Genomic DNA, 25,975 nt, shown 5'->3' with positions numbered 1-25,975 from the left:
ACACTTAATTTCTAGCGATTATCGCCGATTTGATTGCACAGATACTATTTAAACTAAACTGAGCTAGACAATGACATCTCTGAATTCAATAATGAAATGCCTTTAACTGAAAATTGAGTGTTTAATCTTATTATACATTACTGACACTCTATCCTCCAATTTGATAATGTTAAGTGCTTTGGCACAATCTGTATTAAAAGCGCTATATAAATAAAGGTGACTTGACTTGACTTGACGTACTTCATTCCTGAATGATTCAGCCGTTCGAACGAATCGATTGAATGAGTGATTCAGTGATAAAATCAATGACTTGCTACCACCTGCTGGCAGTTTGTTTAATTTCTAAAGTATCTTTTCTGTTATTTAAATCATTTAATATTTCTATATACAAAATTGTATATTTAAAACATTAACCTCAACATGAATTTATGAGTTTAATTGCACTCCTGCGACCTCTAAGCCTCATTAAATGTCTGTAAATACACCTAGACTTGTGTGTTCTTCTGTGCCACCTCTGTAGTACAAATTTATTTCTTAAATACTGATTTGATTGGAAACTTATTCTTATTCTACTTGTTTTTATTCTGTTGTTTAAATTAGAAATGTTAAAAGGCTTATAAATATATGTTTTGAATGTGACATAAGATGACATACTTTTAATGAAGTTAGAAAAATGCCATTACAAAGGTAAAAACAAATATCACCTCGTAATGGGAATGTTATTTTATTTTTGATTATTCATTAGAAGGTGCTCCTAAATTTTTGACTGTGCTCCTAAATTTTTTTAATTAGGAGCAAAAGCGCTCCTAAAAAGAAAAGTAAGCTTAGAGCCCTGTGGATCGCAGCTTCGTACTGGGCAGGACTGTCTTTACTCCATATAAATTTTGGGGGGAGTGGATATAGTTTAACTTTCTGTTCTGAAGATGGCAGATGATTCCCTGACCTGTTGAGACTGAGGACAATGTGACTGTGGTCTGATAGTGGCAGCTGTGGCGTTTCTGTGAAATAATTGATTTTACTTTTGTCTATATCTGTGATGGCATAATTTAATGTGCTGCTGCCTAAATATGAGCAGTATGTAAATCGACCCAGTGAGTCACCCTTTATTCTGCCACTAACTATGTATAGGCCCAGGCTTTTGCAGAGCTGCAGGACTTGTTTTCCATGTCTGTTAATTGTGTTGTCATAATTCTGGCATTTTGGCAAAACGTTTTTGTTGATTAAGTGAACTGTTTATGTATTTGTCTCCATCAGAGCTGATGTAGTCCACTTCCTTCCCCGTTCTGGCATTCAGATCCCCCATTAATAGAACTAAACCTATAGACTTGGAAGTAAAGGATCTCTGATTGTAGGGTTGAGATGATGTCTTCATTCTAATAAGGTGACTCATGTGGGGGGATATACAGTGGGTACGGAAAGTATTCAGACCCCCTTAAATTTTTCACTCTGTTATATTGCAGCCATTTGCTCAAATCATTTGTTCATTTTTTTTTCCTCAATGTACACACAGCACCCCATATTGACAGAAAAACACAGAATTGTTGACATTTTTGCAGATTTATTAAAGAAAAACTGATATCACATGGTCCTAAGTATTCAGACCCTTTGCTGTGACACTCATATATTTAACTCGGGTGCTGTCCATTTCTTCTGATCATTCTTGAGATGGTTCTACACCTTCATTTGAGTCCAGCTGTGTTTGATTATACTGATTGGACTTGATTAGGAAAGCCACACACCTGTCTATATAAGACCTTACAGCTCACAGTGCATGTCAGAGCAAATGAGTGGATTTATTATATCTAAAAGAGAAGGCTGATCCAGACCGGGCTAAAACGCCTCATTAAAACGATGTGGAAATATTTGTGTAATGCCGCCCAAATGTGCAAGCAAAGAAGTTTCAGTAACCGCAGTAGTGTTGATGCATCCATGTCAGGGAGACGCTGTGTTTCTATGCAAAAGCACTTTATTTGGCCTTCCGAAAGTAGATGCAATTAGAAATCATTGATTAAGATTTGTTTAGAACAGAACAGCACAACCCAAATGTTCGAATTTGTGCAATGCATTTTATGGACGACGACAGGAGAGTACAAGGCTGGCTGTGCACAAAGGCTATTTCTTAAAAAAAACAAAACAAAAAAAAGGGTCGATTTCTGACTTTGCAATGACGATCTGGTGCTTCTGAATCAGCGACTGCAAGTATGTTTTGTTATTAGTTTAAGTATTTGCTATTGACTGTTCAAATGCGGAGTTTTGCACGTAACACGTCATGTGTGTGTGAGGGGAACAGGGTCACATCACAGCGGAGTGTACAGCCCGTCAGAAATAGTCTTAACCGCGGCTTGTGTACTGCAAATACATACGAGCATCATCACTTAGTCTGTCATGCGACTGTTCCCCTTTCTAGCTTGAACTAGGGATGCTCCGATCAGGATTTTTGCAGCCGATACAGAGTACCGATTTCTTGTCATGGTGATCAGCCGATTCTGATGCTTCAAGCTTTATATAATAAGTAATAATGTTATATAAATCACAAAAATTAATCCTTTTACAGTGAACATTTTAATATACCTTTAAAATGGGGTTTATGCATAACATTATGTATATCAGGATTCTTAATATAAGACAAAAATAAATACAAACAAAATGGAGTTCGATCACAGTTAGGCTATATCCATGGGCGCTGCGGATAATCTGCGGAGCGGGTAATAAAATGCATTCTGATTATTTGCGGGTGGATAAAATAAATAAATGATGCAAATATTAACTACATTTTTTAAAATACATTTTTTCATCAGGCAGACGATTTCATTTGTGTGTGTTCGCCTGATCGGGAAGTTGCAGTGACAGAAACTGTGACATTCTAGACAAAGTTTGAAAGGATTAAAGCCTGTGTTAATGCTATTGAGCTAATATGTCCAAAGAAGATATTTTATTTTATGAATAAATGTTCATTAAAAGCAGCCCACGATCAGCATATTATGTTACCGTTACTCCTTACGGCTCCGACAAGGTTTTGTTCCATTCTCCACGCGGAGCCAACTCACAAAAGACTATTTCTAGCTAAGTAGCATGGAGAGCTGCTTTTTAAACATGCCATGGCAGGTTGGTATAAACACACAAGCACTGACTAGAGCGGCCGCGATCAGCTCCGGTGGCCGTGGAGCCGTAACGCGCCGCAGATGCGTGCAGTGATGCATAGATCGTCCATTCATCATATCATCATACAAAACATACACGACCAATAACGAATTTTTCATTGAATTTTTCATTTCCACACCTGCGATGTCATGACTGCGGCGCCAAATCATTTATATCCCCACGCATTATGTATGTCCTCATGCATTGACGTCATCAAATTGCAATCGGTTTGTGAGATCGGCCAAGTGTAGTGAGTACAGATTGAGTCTCAATGTGATTATCGGCCGATCGATCGGAGCATCCCTAGGTTGAACTGATGGTAAAATTAACTTGAAAGCTGAAGCTCGCGATTATGGTAAGGGGCGTTACATTTCCAACGTGTTTGTGGGGTTCGGCCAATCACAATGCACTGTCAGTTGGCCAATCAGAGCAGACTGTGCTTGTCGGAAGGAGGGGCTTTGTAGAAAAGGCGAGGCATAGAGGAACCACAATAATGTACAGTATTTGAAAAATGTGTTTTTTGAACATTAAAGCATGTCAACATTGTTACACCAAATACACAAAATAATGATCTTTAAAATGGTATCTCATGACCCCTTTAAGAGAAAAAGATCATATTTAACTTCATACACACTGTAAGTAGTTAAAGGTGGGGTAAGCAATTTAATTCCCCGGAAACAGTCGTCTGGGGTCAAAATGATGGCCATTGGAATCAGAGAGTCAGTGTTGTCTTTGCTCTTCTGTTCTATGAATGGTGGTGATGTTATAGAAGGTGGATGACCCTGTGTGCTGTTCTCTTTCCTCTTGAGGTTGTGAGGGCCTTGAGGAGACTGACGGGTTGCAGGAGAGAAGGAGCTCTGAGACTGTGAGCTGATACACTGTTGATGTTGAGTTGTGTTTGTGGTGTGTTCAGGAGTCAGGGTGTTGTGTGTTTGGGTGCTGACACTCTCTTGGTGGTCAAGTCAAGTCACCTTTATTTATATAGCGCTTTTACAATACAGATTGTGTCAAAGCACTTAACAGTATCAAATTGGAGGATAGAGTGTCAGTAATGTATAATGATAAGATTAAACACTCAATTTTCAGTTAAAGGCATTTCATTATTGAATTCAGAGATGTCATTGTCTAGCTCAGTTTAGTTTAAATAGTATCTGTGCAATCAAATCGGCGATAATCGCTAGAAATTAAGTATCCCCAACTGAGCAAGCCAGAGGCGACAGCGGCAAGGAACCAAAACTCCTGCTGTGACAGAATGGAGAAAAAACCTTGGGAGAAACCAGGCTCAGTCGGGGCCAGTTCTCCTCTGACCAGACGAAACCCGCAGTTCAAAAGTTTATATTTCTATTTTAATTTTGTTGCAATTTCTAACAATAGTAGTATTATGTTATTTTATTATATTTTAGTTATTTTGTTATTTTTGGTTGATATATCTGGGGATATATCTCTGGGGTCATCTGGGTGTCCTTGTCTCCGCTGACGATCAGGGCTGTAGACATCATCTCTTGGTGCTGATCCACCATCTGATCGGATACGGACTGAGAAACAGACTAGGAAAGAAACAGACAAATATTAGTGTAGATGCCATTCAACTTACGATGTAACGAGTACATCGTGTGTTATGGGGAGTGTTCCCGGTTCCGGTTGATCTAATTAATGCAGCCTAACAATCCTTTAACGGATTTGAATAATAGAAGCGTATTAATGTGTTATGTGTAAGCCAGGCTAAAGAGATGGGTCTTTAATCTAGATTTAAACTGACAGAGTGTGTCTGCCTCCCGAACAGTGTTAGGTAGACTGTTCCAGAGTTTGGGTGCTAAATAGGAATAGGATCTGCCGCCCGCAGTCGATTTTGATATTCTAGGTATTATCAAATGGCCGGAGTTTTGAGAACGCAGCGGACGTGGAGGACTATAATGCGATAAGAGCTCGCTCAAGTACTGAGGAGCTAAACCATTCAGGGCTTTATAAGTAATTAACAAGATTTTAAAATCTATCCGATGCTTGATAGGGAGCCAGTGCAGTGTTGACAGAACCGGGCTAATGTGGTCATATTTCCTGGTTCTAGTAAGGACTCTACACTGTAAAAAAAAAAATAAGTTGATTCAACTTAAAATAATTTGTAACCTGGCTGCCTTAAAATCTTGCGTTCAATAAGCTAAAAAACATTTGTTGTTTACACATATATTGGAGTTCCTTAAACCTAGATTTAATAGTTGGGGTAACAAAGGTGAAGCTGAATTAACTTTATACTTTGTCTAACCAACCAGTTTTTAGTTAGCCCAACAAGACGAGAAAGTTGTGCTAACCTAAATTCAAGTTGAAACAACACAAAATTAGTGAGACCAACAAACGTTGAGTTGTTTAAACTAAGCATTTTGTTGAATAAACTTGTAAGTATAAGTTCTGCAAACTTAATACAAATTGGCAAAACTAAGCATCTTGTTGAATTAACTTTATATTTTTAAGGCAGCCAGGTTACTTTTTCAAGAATAGTTCATCTTACTAGTAATGTTAAGTTCATTCAACTGGCTGAACTATGTAATTTGCCCACACAACTCAAGTTTCTATTTTCTACTCGCATAAAATAAAATACATTGCATGTTCTTAAATGTCTATGACATTTTTATTTCAAAATTGACAGCATATTTAGTATTAGTGCGTTTAGTATAAAAACGCCTTTAAAAACAAACACTGACATTTCATATTAACATTTAATTTCTTTGGAACAATTGCAGTAAATATCTACATTTCACTAATGCACATTTAAGCAGATGAGTAATTCTGTAATTTTCCATTTCAATACAAGTCAGAACATGCATAAAAGTGCATTCAAAATTTTAAAAAGAGATGCCATAACATGGCAAAAAATGTGAGTTGAACAAAGTGCAAAAACCAACCAAAAAGCCTACTTTTTGCAGAGTAGCATGTTTCGTAGCCCGTAAACACGTGAAGAACAGTTACTCCCACCAATGTTCGTGCAAAGTTTTGAGAACATCAGAACTGTACTGTGTTTTGTTAATGATGTAAAGATGACCCATCAGGAGCACAAATGCTTTCGGGACATCACAGATATCGATGGCGACAAGACGCTCTTCCAAAATGATAGCAACGTCATTGGTTTATTTTGGAAGCACCTCCCATTCCTCCTCCTCAGTCACAATCAAGATGCCCATGTCACCTCAATTCATGAGATGGCTGAAAAAAACCCCCCAAAAAAAGAAATTCTTTACATACAATTATAAAAATGTAATCAATATAGAATACTACTGTACATTACTTCAACTACAGTAATACATTCTGTTAAAAATATTCAATAACAACAAGCAGCAATAAAGAGGCTAAGTAAAAAAAAAAAAAAAAAAAGTTGCAAATTACATCAGACTAACTGCAACAAGTACTGCTATTTCAAGAGTATAAGGGTGCTTTAACACTAGCACTTTTGGTGTGCACCTATTTTAACAATATCTTTACTACCTTTAAGATCTTGAAGGTCTTATAGGTTTGGAACAACATGAGCACGAGTAATTAAAGAGAATTTTTATTTTTGGGTGAACTATCCCTTTAACTGTGAAATAACCTTTAAACATGAATCCCCTATAAAATTACATTTCAGTTACTCTGGGTTTAAAAAGTTGCCTGCCACTGATGCATGGAAATGGTTAAAACATGCAGAAACATTTTTTACCTGCAAAATGCACAAATAACTAACAACTCTTAGTAGAAATACACAACAATACTGAATGCTTGTAAAAATTAAAATAAATAAAATATAATGTAAAATCACATTAAAAATACAATTTTATGACTCACCAAGTACCACAATTTCAGCCAAAAATGTTCTACTGAAGGAAAAAAAAAAGAAAAGAAAAAAAAGTCACCTACACCTTGCAAATTTTCATTTTAGGGTGAACTATCCCTTTAACACTATGTTGGCTATATTTTAGTCTTGTGACATTGTGTATCGTGTTACAACTGCAGATAAACAAGATTTCTTCTATTACCGGGACCACATCACTGCAGATTGATGGTGCTCATTTTGGTCACCCAACAACTATAATGCCAACAGACTTGTCCTTGATGAATTCCTCTTGAGAACCTGTGTGCTTTAATAAAAACAAAGGGAAGCGTTAAAATATGCCTTACAATATTAACAGTCACAGACTCCAATAAACATGTGCACTTAAATAAATTTATTTACAATTTGTCCAAGCTCTACAATGTGACAGTCATTCCCATTGTGTCTGCATAGCACTTTGATGGATACAACTGCAGAAGGACTTGCTGAGGTCCATCCACAAGAACTCTGTGCTGATCTTTAGTCATTCCAGAATATCATAAACATGGAAAATACAGAAACATGTTAAAACACTATAAATACAAATAATCTTGACAGAGAAAGTCGAATGTCATTGCTAGTTTACGTTTCAATTACCAAAACCATATTTTACAATCCAGAAAAGGCTTTTAAATTACATAACACAGGAAATTAGAACAAAATAACAGAAAAGCTAAATTTTACACATTTGTGATTATCCTTATCACAGGGCTTTTTATACAAGATATATGCCATTATTACTTTTCATACCTTCAATTTTTTAACCGACCGTATATTCACGCAGCGTTGCCATGGGTTCTGGTGAGGCACTTCTGTACTGTAACTGAAAGAAGAGTTTGTACCGTTAGAACCTCATCTGAAAGATTATGTCAGACAAATGCACGCTCTCCAAACCAACTCTGAGAGGTGCTCGTTTGTTTCACTTACAACGTGCAGAAAAATGACAGTTCGAGCAGTAATCTTGTTTATTTCTCCTAATTTTAATCGTTCATAAGGTCATTTTTTAAAATTCCCGCCGTTCTAAATCCACACAGTTGTACGTTGCGCTCCGTCTCGTGCGCTGTTTGAACGTCTCTAATGCAGCACTGGGCTCAAATAATACATACCAAACAGTATATTCTCCAGATAAGTTCAGCTCAGTATAACATGGGAGAATATTTAGTTTAATAATTATATGAAAAATACTGTGGAACCGCGTGTATTTTGAGGCTTAAGAGGAGTGTCGCGAAACTAACGCTGGTATCCATTTAACTACAAAATGCAATGCTTTAAACCATACTTGCACTATTCTTAGACAACATACGTAATTGTGCACATGTTAAACCAATAAATAAAAATATTTACTTACCAAAAGTGTTGGTTTGAAAACATTTTCAAGCTCTGTGGAGAAGCTCATCAAGATGGCTGACCAACGTCTTCTTTCTGCAAGTCTTCACGTGATCTCGCGATAAGTGACGTGATATCGTTATTAAATTGATTCAACACATTTTTTTAAGTTGAGGGGGCAAATGGCTAGTTTTGTCAACTTAACGAACTAGTTGAGACAGTGAAATTTAAAATTTTAAGTTGAATGAACAAACTAATGAACTGAAAGTTGAGTCAACTTAAAAACATTAATTGAAACAACTAAACTGCGAAATACTTTTTTACAGTGTAGCTGCTGCATTTTGGACTAACTGTAGTTTGTTGATCAAGCGGTGCAGAACAACCACCCAATAAAGCATTACAATAGTCTAACCTTGAGGTCATAAACGCATGAATTAACATTTCTGCATTTGACGTTGAGAGCATTGGTCGCAATTTAGATATGCTTTTGAGATGAAAAAAATGCAGTTTTACAGATGCTAGAAACATGGCTTTCAAATGACAGATTGCTATCGAACAGCACACCTAGGTTCCTGACTGATGAAGAAGAATTGACAGAGCAGCCGTCAAGTGTTAGATAATGTTCTAGGTTATTACATGTGGGGTTTTTAGGTCCGATAATTAACACCTCTGTTTTTTCAGAATTTAGCAGTAAAAAATTACTCGTCATCCAGTTTTTTATATCGATTATGCATTCCGTTAGTTTCTCAATTTGGTGTGTTTCACCGGGCCGCGAAGAAATATAGAGCTGAGTATCATCAGCATAACAGTGAAAGCTAACACCATGTCTCCTGATAATATCTCCCAAGGGTAACATATAGAGCGTGAAAAGTAACGGCCCTAGTACTGAGCCTTGAGGTACTCCATACTGCACTTGTGATCGATATGATACCTCTTCATTCACTGCTACGAACTGATGGCGGTCAGATAAGTACGATTTGAACCATGCTAAGGCACTTCCACTAATGCCAACAAAGTTTTGTAGTCTATTCAAAAGAATGTTGTGGTCGATAGTGTCAAACGTAGCGCTAAGATCCAGTAGAACTAATAAAGAGATACAACCACGATCAGATGATAGAAGCAGGTCATTTGTAACTCTAATGAGAGCAGTCTCAGTACTATGATACGATCTAAATCCTGACTGAAATTCCTCACACATATCATTTTTCTCTAGGAAGGAATATAATTGTGAGGATACTACCTTTTCTAGTATCTTTGACAGAAAAGGGAGATTTGAGATCGGTCTGTAATTAACTAGATCTTTGGGGTCAAGTTGTGGTTTTTTAATGAGAGGCTTAATAACAGCCAATTTGGTGGTGTTTTGTGTGTTGGGCCGGATTCACAAAACATTAAGAAGAAATTTCTTAACTGCCATTTTCTTATTTTTTAACTTAAGAAAAAAGTTAAGAATATTATGTATTCCCAAACATTCTTCTTAAGAATATTCTTATCTTTTTTCTTAATATTGTTCTTAAGACAAAACTTAAGAATCCAAATTCTTGAAAATAATCTACTTAAAAATCATCCTAAGTAACAGCCCCAGACTTGTCTTAAATCCCAAACAGTAAGAATTATTTGGTGAATTTATTGGGTTATTTCAAATTATAATTTTTTTATATTCAAGTGTTGCTAGTGTTACAGCAACACTAGCTACATAAAATACATAGTAGGACTATTAATTGGGATGTGCACGTGTTTTCAGAAGTGACAGCGATGACTGATAATGTAAACAATAATCGGTCATGATTAGCCTATGTGTGAAGCTTCTTTTTGCTGACTTCAAAACTTAGTAGCAACTCTACAAAAACAAGTCAGATAGGGACATTTAATTGGACTTTTAATTTTAGCCTATAAATATGACAATCTTTGGCAGTATTCAGCGCATATGAATGGCAGTAACAGTGCAAAAACACAGCACAAAAATGAGACAGACAGGCTATTTAAAAGTAACTGTTCAGAAACACGCCACATTAAAAACATGAAGCTGAGCACCAGGCAAAGCTGCGACGAAAATAGTGTGCGTGCTTATGATTATTAGGGTAATCTTCAGGAAGCGCAAAAAGACAGTGCAAGTTTCAGTGCGTCATGTATTCACTCAGATAAAGACTGTTATTTTCCTCTTAAGAAAAAATTAAGATGTTCTTAAGAATATATTTGAGAACTTAAGAATTTTTCAAGAATTGCACTTAAGAACATTTTTACGAACTTCGTGGAATTTATCTAAAGAAATTTCTTAACTTATTTAAGATTTTCGTGAATCCGGCCCCTGGTCTCCTCCAGCAGTCTCTCCAGTGTGTGGCTGTGTTGTTCTCTTCTGGCCAGTTGTGGCAATGTGGAAAACCCGTGCCACGGAAATCATTTTACTTTCACTTTGTGTTTTTGGGGGTGGAGTGTTCAATTAACGGCGAAGGAAGGAGGATATAAGGAAGCTTGTCGTTTCCGAGAGAATTTTGCGTCATCAGTAGGTTTGCAGTAGTGAGAGTGAGGGGATTACCGTGTGAAGTTGAAAGACTGCGACTTGTCGAACTGTTGCTTCCTGTGAGCGATGTCTGGTGCGTCGCGGAGTTTCACTTGACCTTGCACATCACGATCATCTGCTGTTATTAAAACTGTTCTGAAGACAAGTGATGGCTGCTCATCCACCTGTCCTGGTGTCGGACAAAACCCGAAACACTCTCCAGTTTCCTTTATGACTGCAAACGTGGTCAGTACCTCTAAGCCGCTAATATACACACTCATTCATTCACTCCTACACGCTCGCACAACATTCACTTCCGCACATTCAATGTGCTTATTGTATTTACATAGTGTTAATAGTTATTTTTTGCTGTAAGATTATTGTTTGATGTTTTTCCTTAACTATGAAATGAACAATATTTTATGTTTCTTTTTTCTCTTTTTTATGGACAATTTATGATTGTGGACGCTAATCTGCCTGTGTTGGGAACTTGAATTAGCATGACGCAATTTCTGCACACCTTCCAAAGTGAACTGAAGTGCTGAACTGTTTTTTTTACTTGGTTTTTTTTCATCTCATGGACATCAATATAAATCTTCCCCTTGTTAACAGAGTTTTTTCTTTTGACTGTTTTTTGTGAATTAATATTGTAACAGGTGGCCTTTGTTTTTGCTATCCTGGGTTAATTTAAATTGTCAGGATTAGTCCTGACTGGCGCCCGAACATTTCCCTCAGAGCTTATCTAAGCTAGGGCGGCTGCCACCGTTACAGAGTGGCGCCCGAACAGGGACTTGAACCCTGGACCCAGCTTCCTCTCTCACCCTCCTCAGCTCCTGGCACAGCTCTTGATTGTCCTCCTCCAGATGTCTTACAGCAGAGCAGAGTTGTTCAATTTGTTGCACACTGTGGTGGCTGGTCAGGTTTAGCAGATGATGGAGATTGTTGGTAGTTTCATCTCTAAACAGAAAGAAGTCCTGCTCCAACTCAGTGATGGTATCTCTCAAAGCCTTTATCCTAGGAGACGCGGGAGTGCTGGTGTGTCTGTGTTTGAGGAGTTCTTGAGCTGGGATCAGTGATGGTAACTCATGTGCGTATGCAGAGCAGGAGCAGCGCGCGCCCATTGTGCTTTCATACTGGCAGCGTTTGTCGCATGCAGCTGAACCACGTCTTGTACTGCAATACAGACGAGTATCATCATTTCTGTCAAATTTTCCAGCATTTTCCTCTGAACACTGTGTGCCATGTGCTTTGACGTACTGTATATGGCCAGCATACTCTGTGATGCGACCGTGTCCCCCTCCCCTCTGTCCCACACTAATAGGTAGTTTACATGATAAACTTGAGCCAAGTTTTCAAGATGTGTATACGAAAAAATTGCCGACCCTATCAGGAAAAATTATGTCTGACCTTTCTCACATTTTGTATGCGGAATATTCATTTTTGCCATCTAACAGAAGGCTTAGAGTTGCATATGCTAGATTGAATTGGCTATGTTACGTAAATCTTTTGTGTATCAGTCTGTACAATTAAGAAATCAGAATTGGGGGTTCAAATAGGCCTCTGGGCTCTGGAAAATAGAAAGGACTCTCTATTCTAATGCACTGTAGCCGTGTGTATATGTATATACTGTTGTTTTTTTTTGTATTAGGTGCGTCTATTGTATTGTTTTAGTAATTATTGATGTGAAACACTGTGAGATCCAAGACAAATTTTGGAAAGAATTCCAACAATAAAGTGTAATTGTACTGAATAATTGAATTGAAAAAGTAATATTAAAACTAACAAATGCCTCTAGTTTTATTAATTTAACAGACCTTTGAAGTTTGGGCAAAAACTTGTGAAAGTGATGTGCTTTCGTGCATTTTATTTTTTCATATGGTGATTGTGAAACAAAGCACATCACTTTCATGATTTTATGGTGAAATTTGTTATTTTTAATGTTAATCAGGTAAATTTTGATAAAAAACAATGCACTGTGACTTTAATTCAGCGTAAGCGGTGCAGCAAAAATAGACTTGGCACCGAAACGATCGCAGCACTGCTGCTCACGCAACGCTCCTGCTCACGGTGTGAATGCACTGTTAACATGCACACTGAAAAAAAATATGCGCTGCTCACACACCGCTTGCGTTTTGAAACGGGCGTGAGAAGACAAAGGCCCACATAATGAGCTGCATAATGAGCCATGCCAGTCAGGTATGTGACTGAGAGGAAATTGCTACAAAGAATATTTTTGTTTGTATATACAGTGTGTGTATATATGTGTATATATATGTGTGTGTATATATACAGTGGGGCAAAAAAGTATTTAGTCAGCCACCAATTGTGCAAGTTCTCCCACTTAAAAAGATGAGAGAGGCCTGTAATCTTCATCATAGGTATACCTCAACTATGAGAGACGAAATGAGTAGGGCTGCAACTAACGATTATTTTAATAATCGATTAATCTGTCGATTATTTTTTCGATTAATCGATGAATCGGATTAAAAAAAAAAAAAGCATTCATTTCCAACCCTTTATTCAAAAACAGAACTAAAATCTTTAGAAAGTGCACAAACATGTTGCTCCTTGAACATCCCTGAGCTGTTATAATAATAATAAAATAAAATAAAAATGGACTAACACAAAAAACATACACATGTATGCTTTACATCTGCCAAATATATAGACTTTTTTGGGGGGGGGGAAAGTGCAAAAAATTAAATAATTTAACAACACTGCGTCGTTAGCGTTGGTATTGTATCAGACACCTGCACTTAACATTATATGAAAATCAAGCTCAAATGGAGTTAATAATGTTTTTGACCAGAGAATGACGGAGATGGAGTGTTTTGTCTGTCGTTAGAACAGCTGTTATGCAGTGCATAAGTGCATTAAGTGCATTATGCTTTCATCAACTTTTACAGGTTATATAACTTTGATTGTAGCTATATGGGCGCTTAGTTTTTTCTTGTTGTTTAATACACTTGGCCAAAATCTCAAATTAAGCGCTTATGCACATAATGCACAGGATATTTAAAACGATATAGACAGCAAATAACTAATTCTTCTCCACTCTTCAAACACACAAAAACATTATCCTTTACTGACATAGTGTTTGAGTAAAGAAAACGCTGTACTATTCAAACACCAATTATTTATTCACCCTTGCATTGCGAAAAAGCAGAGATCTCATCTTCTCCAGGCTGTGCGCGCGTCAATCTGAACGGAGGCGGGTGAAGTTACGAGGTCTCGCTGAGAGCTCGATGATCCAATGGCGTTAAGTTTTACTGACAAGTTATTTTAATGCTTATCATTGGTTTACTATTTTTAAAACTCTCTGATTTAAAATAATAAAACGAATTATAAGCGACTCAAGTTTGGATAATTTTTCACAGCACCTGACTGGGCTAGGGTATGGCAACTGCCATACTCTGCCATACGCAAACGCCACCCTGCTCCCACACCTTGGATGACTTGGGTCGCACGGATTTCTCTGCCTCCGCCATGTATCTTTCCTCTACCTCCGCTCGTTTTTTTTTTTTTTTTTTTTTTACTTTTGTTTTTATTTATGAGGCGCCAAACTCTGCTAGAATCCGTGCGCGAGAGAGACCGAGTGTGTTCACTCCGCTCCGCTCAACTAAAGTTTTTTTTTTTTTTTTAATAATCAAACGTCTCCGGCGTCGCGCGACTGTGAATCGATTATGAAATTCGTTGCCAACGCTTTTAGTAATCGAGACCACTGATAATCTCCCTCGATCTGGGGCTCCACGCAAGATCTCACCCCGTGGGGTCCCACGCAAGATCTCACCCCGTGGGGTCAAAATGAACACAAGAACTGTGAGCAAAAATCCCAGAAACACACGGGGGGAACCTAGTGAATGACCTGCAGAGAGGGGGTACCAAAGTAACAAAGGCTACCATCAGTAACACACTGCGCCGCCAGGGACTCAAATCCTGTAGTGCCAGACGTGTCCCCCTGCTTAAGCCAGTACATGTCCAGGCCCTTCTGAAGTTTGCTAGAGAGCATTTGGATGATCCAGAAGAGGATTGGGAGCATGTCATATGGTCAGATGAAACCAAAATAGAACTTTTTGGTAAAAACTCACCTTGTCGTGTTTGGAGGAGAAAGAATGCTGAGTTGCATCCAAAGAACACCATACCTACTGTGAAGCATGGGGGTGGAAACATCATGCTTTGGGGCTGTTTTTCTGCAAAGGGACCAGGACGACTGATCCGTGTAAACGAAAGAATGAATGGGGCCATGTATCGTGAGATTTTGAGTGAAAACCTCCTTCCATCAGCAAGGGCATTGAAGATAAAACGTGGCTGGGTCTTTCAACATGACAATGATCCCAAACACACCGCCCGGGCAACGAAGGAGTGGCTTCGTAAGAAGCATTTCAAGGTCCTGGAGTGGCCTAGCCAGTCTCCAGATCTCAACCCCATTGAAAAGTTGAAAGTCTGTGTTGCCCATTACTGTTTTGGGCACAATGCCACAGATGTCGCAAGTTTTGAGGGAGTGTGCAATTGGCATGCTGACTGCAGGAATGTCCACCAGAGCTGTTGCCCATGAATTGAATGTTCATTTCTCTACCATAAGCCGTCTCCAAAGGCGTTTCAGAGAATTTGGCAGTACATCCAACCGGCCTCACAACCGCAGACCACGTGTAACCACACCAGCCCAGGACCTCCACATCCAGCTTCTTCACCTCCAAGATCGTCTGAGACCAGCCACCCGGACAGCTGCTGCAACAATTGGTTTGCATAACCAAAGAATTTCTATACAAACTGTCAGAAACTGTCTCAGAAGCTCATCTGCATGCTCGTCGTCCTCATCGGGGTCTCAACCTGACTGCAGTTCGTCGTCGTAACCGCCTTGAGTGGGCAAATGCTCACTTTCGATGGCGTCTGGCACTTTGTAGAGGTGTTCTCTTCACGGATGAATCCTGGTTTTCACTGTACAGGGCAGATGGCAGGCAGCGTGTATGGTGTTGTGTGTGTGAGCGGTTTGCTGATGTCAACGTTGTGGATTGAGTGGCCCATGGTGGCAGTGGGGTTATGCTATGGGCAGGCGTATGTTATGGACAACGAACACGGGTGCATTTTATTGATGGCATTTTGAATGCACAGAGATACCGTGATGAGATCCTGAGGCCAATTGTTGTGCCATTCATCCACGACCATCACCTCATGTTGCAGCATGATGATGCACGGCCCCATGTTGCAAGGATCTGTACACAATTCCTGGAAGCTGGAAACATCCCAGTTCTTGCATGGCCAGCATACACAGTATGCAACACAATGAACGGACAAAGACAAGGCAAACACTGTGACAATATATACAGTACCAGTCAAATTTTTTAAACAGTAAGATTTGTAATGTTGTTTGTGGTTGTTTTGTTTTTTTTGTTTGCAGCTCACCAAGCCTGCATTTATTTGATTCAAAGTACAGCAAAAACAGTATATTATATTTATAATATATAAATATTTTTTCTATTCAAAATAACGGTTTTCTATTTGAATATATTATAAAATGTAATTTATTCATGTGATTTCAAAGCTGAATTTTTAGCATCATTACTCCAGTCTTCAGTGTCACATTATCCTTCAGAAATCATTCTAATTCTGATTTGCTGCTCAAAAACATTATTGTTGTTGTTGTTGTTGTTAATTAAACATTTATATTAAAAAGGATGAAGAAAAAGACTGTAAACAAGAACATTATTTTTAATAGCTTTTAATAGCACCTTTTTACTTGTAATAGCACTTTTTAAAGATGCAAATCCCCTTAACAGTTGAAAGGATATGACGACTAGCTAATTAATGACAAACACTGACATCCAAAACCTATAATGTAAAATAAATAAATGCATAAAAAAATTTAAAAACCTGTTTAACTTGGTGTTGCCAACTTGTGTGTTTTGCCTCAACAGAAGCAGAGAGAGAGAGCAGCAGAAGGTGCTGATAGTGGCAAGGTGTCTAATCTGCAATACCTGCACAGGTTAGTATGACAACTGGTGAAAAAACAGAAGTCATTTATACTAAACTACTTATGTTGTGAAGCCTGACAATCGTGGTAATATACAAATGCCTGACAATTACATCTGGTGATATACGTATCTGTATGCAGCTACCTGACATATATCAAGCTGTGGACTGTAGTGAGGAGGAATGAGAGCATGGCTCATGCACTGCAAGCTAAACTGAAGGAGCCACAGACTGATGAGAATAAGAGAGGACCACGACCACAGGACCTCATACGACTCTATGACATCATCCTGCAGGTTCAGAAATCACACATTCTTCATGCATGTAAACATTGGGGGTGTAACGGTTCTCATGGTTTGGTACGTATTGTGGTTTTGGGGTCTCTGTTTTTGTATAATTCTGTAAACTTCGCATTTTTGTAGTTGCCACTTTTAGTTACAGTTTGGTATTTGGGGGATACTATTTGAATACTATTTATTAACACTTGAACAGCTTGCTTTAAACGAAAGCTTTTTTAATTACTAAATAAACATTTTAATTTAAAAATATCCGAATCATTATGCTACACCCAAGGCTAATTTGTTAAAGAACGTCCGTTTTTTCCCGACATAAAAATAAAGGGGATTTAATATTGATAATAACATTGAAGACATTGTATGATTATTCCTTAAAGATAAGGTTTTAATAGTTTTAGTAGTAGTAGCCCATTACGTTCTGCCCAATGTCTTCAAGTTAAACCGAACTTTTATTTTGACGGGTTGCCGTGAATACCTTTACATTTCTGTGTATATGATATGAGGATAGTTTTTCTCAAATGAAACGGTCAAATGCTCATTAAGTGACTCTCAGAGCAGTTCTGGAGATGTTGGTCATGTATTTATGTCCTCATTTAGTGAGACGACAGACGTTAATATCACCGCAAGGCAAGCGTCGCGCGCTTCTGTATGAGTAAACAAACCCGCGCGTCTGCGCTATGCATTAACACAGAGACACGCAGAAGTCATATTTAAATACACGTTTTGCGGCTTAATATTTACAAATAGGAGTGGGAGTGTGCTCACTTGTGTGTGCGCTTACGTTTGTGTGTGTGTGCGCGAACCGGGGCGGAACTCCGCTGTGCGTGCAATACAGAGCGCGACCATGTAACGTAGAGACAGAAATTACATGCCGTCGTGCAAATAAGATAAATAACATAAGGCTATTTAGTTTGTTTAATAAAAGAACAAGGTATAGACCTGTTCTATAGGGAAGGTAACATTGAATGACTTCTTTTAGGGCCGCCCCCCTAAAATAATGGTAGGGGAAACACTGAATGAAGGAAAGTAAGGAAAGAGAGAGAGAGAGAAGAACAAATAATGGCAGTATTTAGCATCAATTAACCACAACCTAGTGAGAATCATCAGAGAATCAAAAATCACCTTAACAAAGGGGCCCAAACTTAGACACGCAGTTGGAAACAGTTACTTGCATTGGCTTTGTTGCTGAACAAGAGTCCAGATGCGGTAGACAACAGAGGTTGGAGTGAGTTCAGTAGGAGTGAGCTGGAGGCTTTTGTCGGATTCTTCTGAAGATCGGAGAGTCCACAGTGAATCGACAAAGTTACTTGAAGATTACAAAAACTGCCAGAAGGTCAGACTCGGGGGTGAGTCTTGGAGAGTGTCTCTCAAAGGGATTGAGCAATGATTGGTTTGGGTTAGGGACTTTTATCGGTCCCTGGTCACACCCATCTTTGGCAGATTGACCAATGTAGAGGTGTGAATTTTGAGAGGGAGAGGTTCCTTTGTCTCACGCAACACCTTATTTGCATGGTTTATGGTGGTCTGGAGGATTTGTCCAATATTAAGTCAAAGTATGTTAAAAAGAGTATGGTGCAAGTTATGGTGACATAATATACACCATTAATCTGGGAATCAGAAGACAGTCATTTTGATACCTAACATGCAAGGGTTTGGAAAACATTAAGGCAGTGATGCATTCATATGTCTAGATCCAAGTAATTGGAGCTTCACTACAGTACTACAGAGTTGTAACTAAGCTACTACTTAGGGGCATGCATACAACACGGGAGTAAACTATATACATTTTGGAACAGTTTGATTGTGAATAAATGGAGCCAATGTCCTTTTCTATGCGTTTTGTGGCTTTTGAGTGTGTCTGGGCCACGGGTAGTGGCTCCTCGTGGGGATGGGGGAATCGTCCGTCCCCTCCAGATGTGGACGTTAGACTTGCATCTGTAATTTCGTTACAACAAGGGAGGAGGGAAAGTTTACGATGCCTAAAACCTGACCGAACATCTTGATTGCATTCAAACGCTACATTTATTTTGCTGTCATTTCCAAAAACTTATATGATAGTTTGTACAAAATGCCAAAACATTTATTTTGTGCCCATTTACGGTGCAGCACTTTTCACTTAAAAAAAATAAATAAATAAATAAAAATAAAACTTTTACGTGTATTCATTTCAATTGATAAATGAATAAAAAGCCAAGGCTATAGTAATTCACATTCAGAAACTTCTGTTATATCACTTTACATTTGCTGAGCTGGGCACTAATTATGAGATGATCTGAAATCACAAATCAAAATGACAAGATGCAGTAGAGGTTTAGTTGCATTTAAATTGACAATCTTAGGCTTAACAACTAGAAAAGGCTTTCACATACACTAGTGTTTAATTGACTCTGACCTTTTTGATTCTGAGTCAAATTCAACTCTGCCCATTTTGGATTCGGATTTGATTGGTTAATGACTCAGACACAGCTAAGTTTAACTCAAATTCAATACTATAAATTGTTAAAAAGTGATGTTCCTTTTCTTAAAACTGACTTGAGCAGGAATTGTGAGTAGCCGACAGGCAAAGGATCAAGAGGATTTTCTAAAGCATGAAGCATCGTATACCTGAACTATGTCTGTTATGCCTCTTTTGCTTCAAGTTTCTTTTCTTTTTACACTATTTTATGCATTCTTTCTTCAGAGTCTTTCTGAGCTGTCATCACTGCAAGGTCTAGAGGAGGACCACGCCTTCCAGAAAGAAGTAGCACTCAAGACTCTGGTCTACAAAGCTTACAGGTTAGTCCATGATGACTTATGTATGGCCCTGATTCCACCTGGTATCATGATTTGTTTTTAGTCATCCAATCACAAGTGGTCAGTGCTAAATTTGGGTGGTAACAGGCTAAAACATTTTTGATCGGCTCACATCTTAATACTAGAAACAAGGCCATGTGTGCTTGCTTACATATTCTGTCAGTTCAATATTTTAGACTTCAATATTTTTTAAGTATAAAAATGAGGAATACTTTTTAAATGTTTGTCCTTGCTCTTCGGACAGGTGTTTCTATATAGCTCAGTCCTATGTTCTGGTGAAGAAATGGAGTGAAGCTCTGGTTCTGTATGAAAGGGTTCTGAAATATACGAGAGAGGTCCAGTCCAAAGCCAAGAGCCTCAATAACAGCCTTAAGGTACCAAACACTACACATTACTTCCCTTACAAAATTGTGATGGCATCGAATCTAAAAATATTATTAAAAGTGTATTATAGATTTTGTAAGCATGCCGAATTGTGTAGAGAATTTTTTTTGGTCATTTTGCCGCAGTGGTGCCTTTTAAACTACATCTCAATATTTAACAGCCCAAACAATTCTAAACTTAGAGATGAACATACGAATGAGGATTGGAGTTATATGAGAATGCATGGAACTCACGATCAAAGGAATAGTTCACCCAAAAATGAAAATTTGATATTTATCTGCTTACCCCCAGGGCATCCAAGATGTAGGTGACTTTGTTTCTTCAGTAGAACACAAACGAAGATTTTTAACTCAAACCTGTCAGTCCTATAATGCAAGTCAATGGGCACACAATCTTTGAGAGTAAAAAAAACATGCACAGACAAATCCAAATTAAACCTTGCGGCTCGTGACGATACATTGATGTCCTAAGACACTTGTTTCCTAAGTGTAAACAATGAGTGACGTATACGCGCGTAGATCACAGATAAAAACAAGATGAAAATGTTAGGGAAGGACGATTGGACAGATCTGGTCAGAATGAATCTCCTGCATGGAAAGAAAGGTAGATGTGCACATTTCAACTGTAATGCTCTGATCATACGTTTGCATACACTTGCTGCACAGCTCATCAATCCTTAAAAAAATGCATCTGGGAGTAAGAGAAGAGCAGACATATGAAAATATTTGAAAATCGTGAAAGAGTGCTTAATTTGGTCCAGTTTTCTGAGCATACACAGAAAAGCGCCTCTCAAACAGTGTACAACTACTGAATTCAGTTGTATTTCGTGACTTAATGGAGAAATACACACAAAATAATCTCAAATGTCCATTTTGATGTGTATTCATGTAAACACACCCTTTTATGTCTTGAGTAAATGTAAGCTGTTGGACGAATATCGCCAGTATATTGAATAAATATAAAACAGTCAGTTTTAAAGGGGCAGCAGCCTAATTTATTGTTGTCTGTGCCCTTATTGTTAAAGAATCAACAAAAGAAAGAGGAAATCACTCACTGCTCTTGACTGAATCACTTTAGTAGCTCTAATAAGGAATATTTTAAATTTAATTTATATAAATGTCTGCTTGAAAGAATGAAGGATGTTGTTTGCAAGTTGTTATAAAGAATGCATATGATATGCCCTATAACCTTTGGTATTTCATTGAAAAGAGGACAATGTTCATGTTTCTTTATGAGAATTGGTTTTATTTAATTTTGAGATAAAGACGTGTGTCACAGGAGTTAAATCTGTGACTATAGCCGCTTTTCCACCAAAATTACCAGGAACAATTTGTCCCAGGAACTTTTTTCCCCCAGACCTGTTGCTGCCTGCGTTTTTAAGACAGCAAATAGTCTGCTGACGTAGGACTGAATGAATGAATGATGCATTTACATAGCGCTTTATTCAGTGGCGTGCAGTGGTTGGTCCCCCTCGGCTAGGGGTGGGCGATTTGGCAAAAATATCACGATTTTCTTTAGAAATATCACGATTCACCATAGTACCACAATTCTTTGTCATGTTGGATTTTCTATTTTGCAAGTTGTTTGAGCATTAACTAATTTCCCTACTATAAAGACAAAGCCTTTCAAGGTAACAAAATATAAAAAAGTATGCCGGATATTTAGGCCAAAGTGGGTGAAGATAAAAATCGTTGTCATTGTTTTATCTTTGTTATTAAAAAATGAGAGCAAAGATACACATTACAAATACACATAATATACAAATAAAATAAACAGTGTTTTATTTTCAGGTAGTCAATAGGTGTATTTAGCAGGAGCATTCAAGAAATTGAATGAACAAATATAAAAATAAAACACTATATAGATTGATTCCTATTAAAGCAACTGTATTAAAGTTTTTCAGTCAAGAGTAGTGAGTGATTTTTCTCTGTGTTTGGTGTTTTATTAACATTAAAGGAATAATTCACCCCAAAATTAAAATAGGCTAGTGTTTTATTTTTATACCTTCATTTACTCACTCAAAAGTTGGTTTAAAAGAGTTTTTTCTGCTGAAAATAAATGCTATTTTGAAGAATGTGTAGAACAGTTGCTGGTCTACAGTGACTTCCATAGTATTTTTTTCCCTACTGTTAAAGTCAATGTGGACCAGCAACTGTTTGTTTAGCCACATTCTTCAAAATATCATCTTTTGTGTTCAGCACAAGAAAGAAATTACAGGTTTGGGACAACATGTGAGAGTAAATAATGACAGAAATAAAATTTTAGGGTAAACTATCCCTTTAATTACAGTCGGCAGCATGTTTAGTACTGTCCCTTTAAGACCTGCACGCATCTAATATATAGGCACACATGCGTTTCTCTCGGATGTTTACTTTCATTTTAGACATAACCAACTGAGTCTATACATAAACATTGTGTGTTTTGACAGTATTAGCACAAAACATAACTTAGTTCAGTAATCAGGTGCTGTTTGACGGGCTTTTTAGAGCACGCGCTTTGGGTGTATGTGCTCAGAAAAGGCGCTCATCAGAACAGCACACGAATGAAACGTTTAACCAGTCTTTGAAGCAGATGCAAATAATGTACTTTTGTGACTGCGAATAAGTGCAGTGTCCCGTGAGAGTAACTATACCGCTGAGTTAACACTGATGTGAATGTATGTGGCGTTGTACAGTATAGAGACGGCGGCGCCAGAACTGCAGCTGATAGAATGTGTGCTGAAGTACCATACTACGTTATGTCTTCAAAAAAGCAGATCGTGGAGACATTTTTATAGTCCACCATCAAAAATCATCATATCGAACACCCCTACCCTCGGCAGAAATCGCAGACCGGGAGCACCGGACCGCAAAGGGCACTTTACCTTCAGACCTCAAAGGGCCTCCGTCACTATACTGGGGAGTTAGGACCCACACAGACCACAGGGTGAGCACCCCCTGCTGGCCTCACTAACACCTCTTCCAACAGCAACTTAGTTTTCCCAGGAAGTCTCCCATCCAGGTACTGACCAGGCTCAGCCCTGCTTAGCTTCAGTGGGCAACCAGTCTTGGGCTGCAGGGTGATATGGCTGTGGCCATGCGAGCGACGGCTCCTCCCAGTCTATATATAGATATACAGGTGCTGGTCATATAATTAGAATATCATCAAAAAGTTGATTTATTTCACTAATTCCATTCAAAAAGTGAAACTTGTATATTATATTCATTCATTACACACAGACTGATATATTTCAAATGCTTATTTCTTTTAATTTTGATGATTAGAGCTTACAGCTCATGAAAGTATTAGAATATTACTTAAGACCAATACAAAGAAAGGATTTTTAGAAATCTTGGCCAACTGAAAAGTATGAAAATGAAAAGTATGAGCATGTACAGCACTCAATACTTAGTTGGGGCTCCTTTTGCCTGAATTACTGCAGCAATGCGGCGTGGCATGGAGTCGATCAGTCTGTGGCACTGCTCAGGTGTTATGAGAGCCCAGGTTGCTCTGATAGTGGCCTTCAGCTCATCTGCATTGTTGGGTCTGGTGTCTCTCATCTTCCTCTTGACAATACCCCATAGATTCTCTATGGGGTTCAGGTCAGGCGAGTTTGCTGGCCAATCAAGCACAGTAACACTATGGTCATTGAACCAGCTTTTGGTACCTTTGGCAGTGTGGGCAGGTGCCAAATCCTGCTGGAAAAATGAAATCAGCATCTCCATAAAGCTTGTCAACAGAAGGAAGCATGAAGTGCTCTAAAATTTCCTGGTAGATGGCTGCGTTGACTGTGGACATCAGAAAACACAGTGGACCAACACCAGCAGATGACATGGCAGCCCAAATCATCACAGACTGTGGAAACTTCACACTGGACTTCAAGCAACATGGATTCTGTGCCTCTCCACTCTTCCTTCAGACTCTGGGACCTTGATTTCCAAATGAAATGTAAAATTTACTTTCATCTGAAAAGAGGACTTTGGACCACTGAGCAACAGTCCAGTTCTTTTTCTCCACAGCCCAGTTAAGATGCTTCTGACGTTGTCTCTGGTTCAGAAGTGGCTTGGTAGCCCTTTTCCTGAAGACGTCTGAACGTGGTGACTCTTGATGCACTGACTCCAGCTTCAGTTCACTCCTTGTGAAGCTCTCACAAGTGTTTGAATCAGCTTTGCTTGACAGTATTCTCAAGCTTGCAGTCATCCCTGTTGCTTGTGCACCTTTTCTTACCCAGATTATTCCTTCCAGTCAACTTTGCATTTAATATGCTTTGATACAGCACTCTGTAAACGGTCACACCTTTCAGTAATGACCTCTTTGTGTCAATGTGCGTCTTCTGGATCATTGCCAAGTCAGCAGTCTTCCCCATTATTGTGGTTTCAAAGAACAAGAGATACCCGGAATTTATACTGTAGGGATGGTCATTTATTGAAACTCAAATGTAAATATTCTAATATTTTGAGATACTGATTTTTGACTTTCATGAGCTGTAAGCTCTAATCATCAAAATTAAAACAAAAACTTTTGAAATGTTTTACTTTACATGCAGTGAATCTAAAATATATGAAAGTTTCACTTTTTGAAATAACTTACAAGAAAAAACTTTTTCACGACATTCTAATTTGATGCACCTGTGTGTATGTGATATTTCAGTTTTTCTTTTTTAATAAATCTGCAAAAATGTCAACAATTGTTTTTGTCAATATGGGGTGCTGTGTGTACATTGAAGGAAAAAAATGAACTTAAATTTTTTAGCAAATGGCTGCAATATAACAAAGAGTGAAAAATTTAAGGGGGTCTGAATACTTTCCGTGTGTGTGTACACTGAACAAAATTATAAACGCAACACTTTTGTTTTTGCCCCCGGGTGTCCGAAAACCAGTCAGTATCTGGTGTAACCACCATTTGCCTCACGCAGTGCAACACATCTCCTTCGCATAGAGTTGATCAGGTTGTTGATTGTGGCCTGTGGAATGTTGGTCCACTTCTCTTCAATGGCTGTGTGAAATTGCTGGATATTGGCAGGAACTGGAACACGCTGTCATATACACCGATCCAGAGCATCCCAAACATGCTCAATGGGTGACATGTCCGGTGAGTATGCTGGCCATGCAAGAACTGGGATGTTTCCAGCTTCCAGGAATTGTGTACAGATCCTTGCAACATGGGGCCGTGCATTATCATGCTGCAACATGAGGTGATGGTCGTGGATGAATGGCACAACAATTGGCCTCAGGATCTTGTCACAACAATTGGCCTCAGGATCTTGTCACGTTATCTCTGTGCATTCAAAATGCCGTCAATAAAATGCACCTGTGTTCGTTGTCCATAACATACGCCTGCCCATACCATAACCCCACCGCCACCATGGCCTACTCGATCCACAACGTTGACATCAGCAAACCGCTCACCCACATGGCACCATACACACTGTCTGCCATCTGCCCTGTACAGTGAAAACCGGGATTCATCCGTGAAGAGAACACCTCTCCAAAGTGCCAGACGCCATCGAAAGTGAGCATTTGTCCACTCAAGTCGGTTACGACGATGAACTGCAGTCAGGTCAAGACCCCGATGAGGACGACGAGCATGCAGATGAGCTTTCCTGAGACGGTTTCTGACAGTTTGTGCAGAAATCCTTTGGTTATGCAAACCAATTGTTGCAGCAGCTGTCCGGTTGGCTGGTCTTAGACGATCTTGGAGGTGAAGATGCTGGATGTGGAGGTCCTGGGCTGGTGTGGTTACACGTGGTCTGCG

At 38.6% G+C, this 25,975-nt stretch overlaps 1 protein-coding gene across 1 annotated transcript in view; it reads left to right on the top strand.

Annotated features, from left to right (window-relative positions):
• srp68 (signal recognition particle 68) overlaps positions 1-25,975 on the top strand; it is an 87,191-nt gene that overhangs the window by 48,084 nt on the left and 13,132 nt on the right. The window contains exons 10-13 of the mRNA XM_058777898.1: positions 16,715-16,782; positions 16,912-17,065; positions 19,746-19,840; positions 20,103-20,232. Coding sequence (XP_058633881.1) covers positions 16,715-16,782; positions 16,912-17,065; positions 19,746-19,840; positions 20,103-20,232 — 447 coding nt within the window. The remainder of the gene's footprint in view (positions 1-16,714; positions 16,783-16,911; positions 17,066-19,745; positions 19,841-20,102; positions 20,233-25,975) is intronic.

Source organism: Onychostoma macrolepis, chromosome 06, assembly GCF_012432095.1.
Source record: "Onychostoma macrolepis isolate SWU-2019 chromosome 06, ASM1243209v1, whole genome shotgun sequence".
NCBI lineage: Eukaryota > Metazoa > Chordata > Actinopteri > Cypriniformes > Cyprinidae > Onychostoma > Onychostoma macrolepis.
The sequence above is the reverse complement of the archived record's forward strand: the minus strand, read 5'-3'. Positions and strand labels throughout refer to the sequence as shown.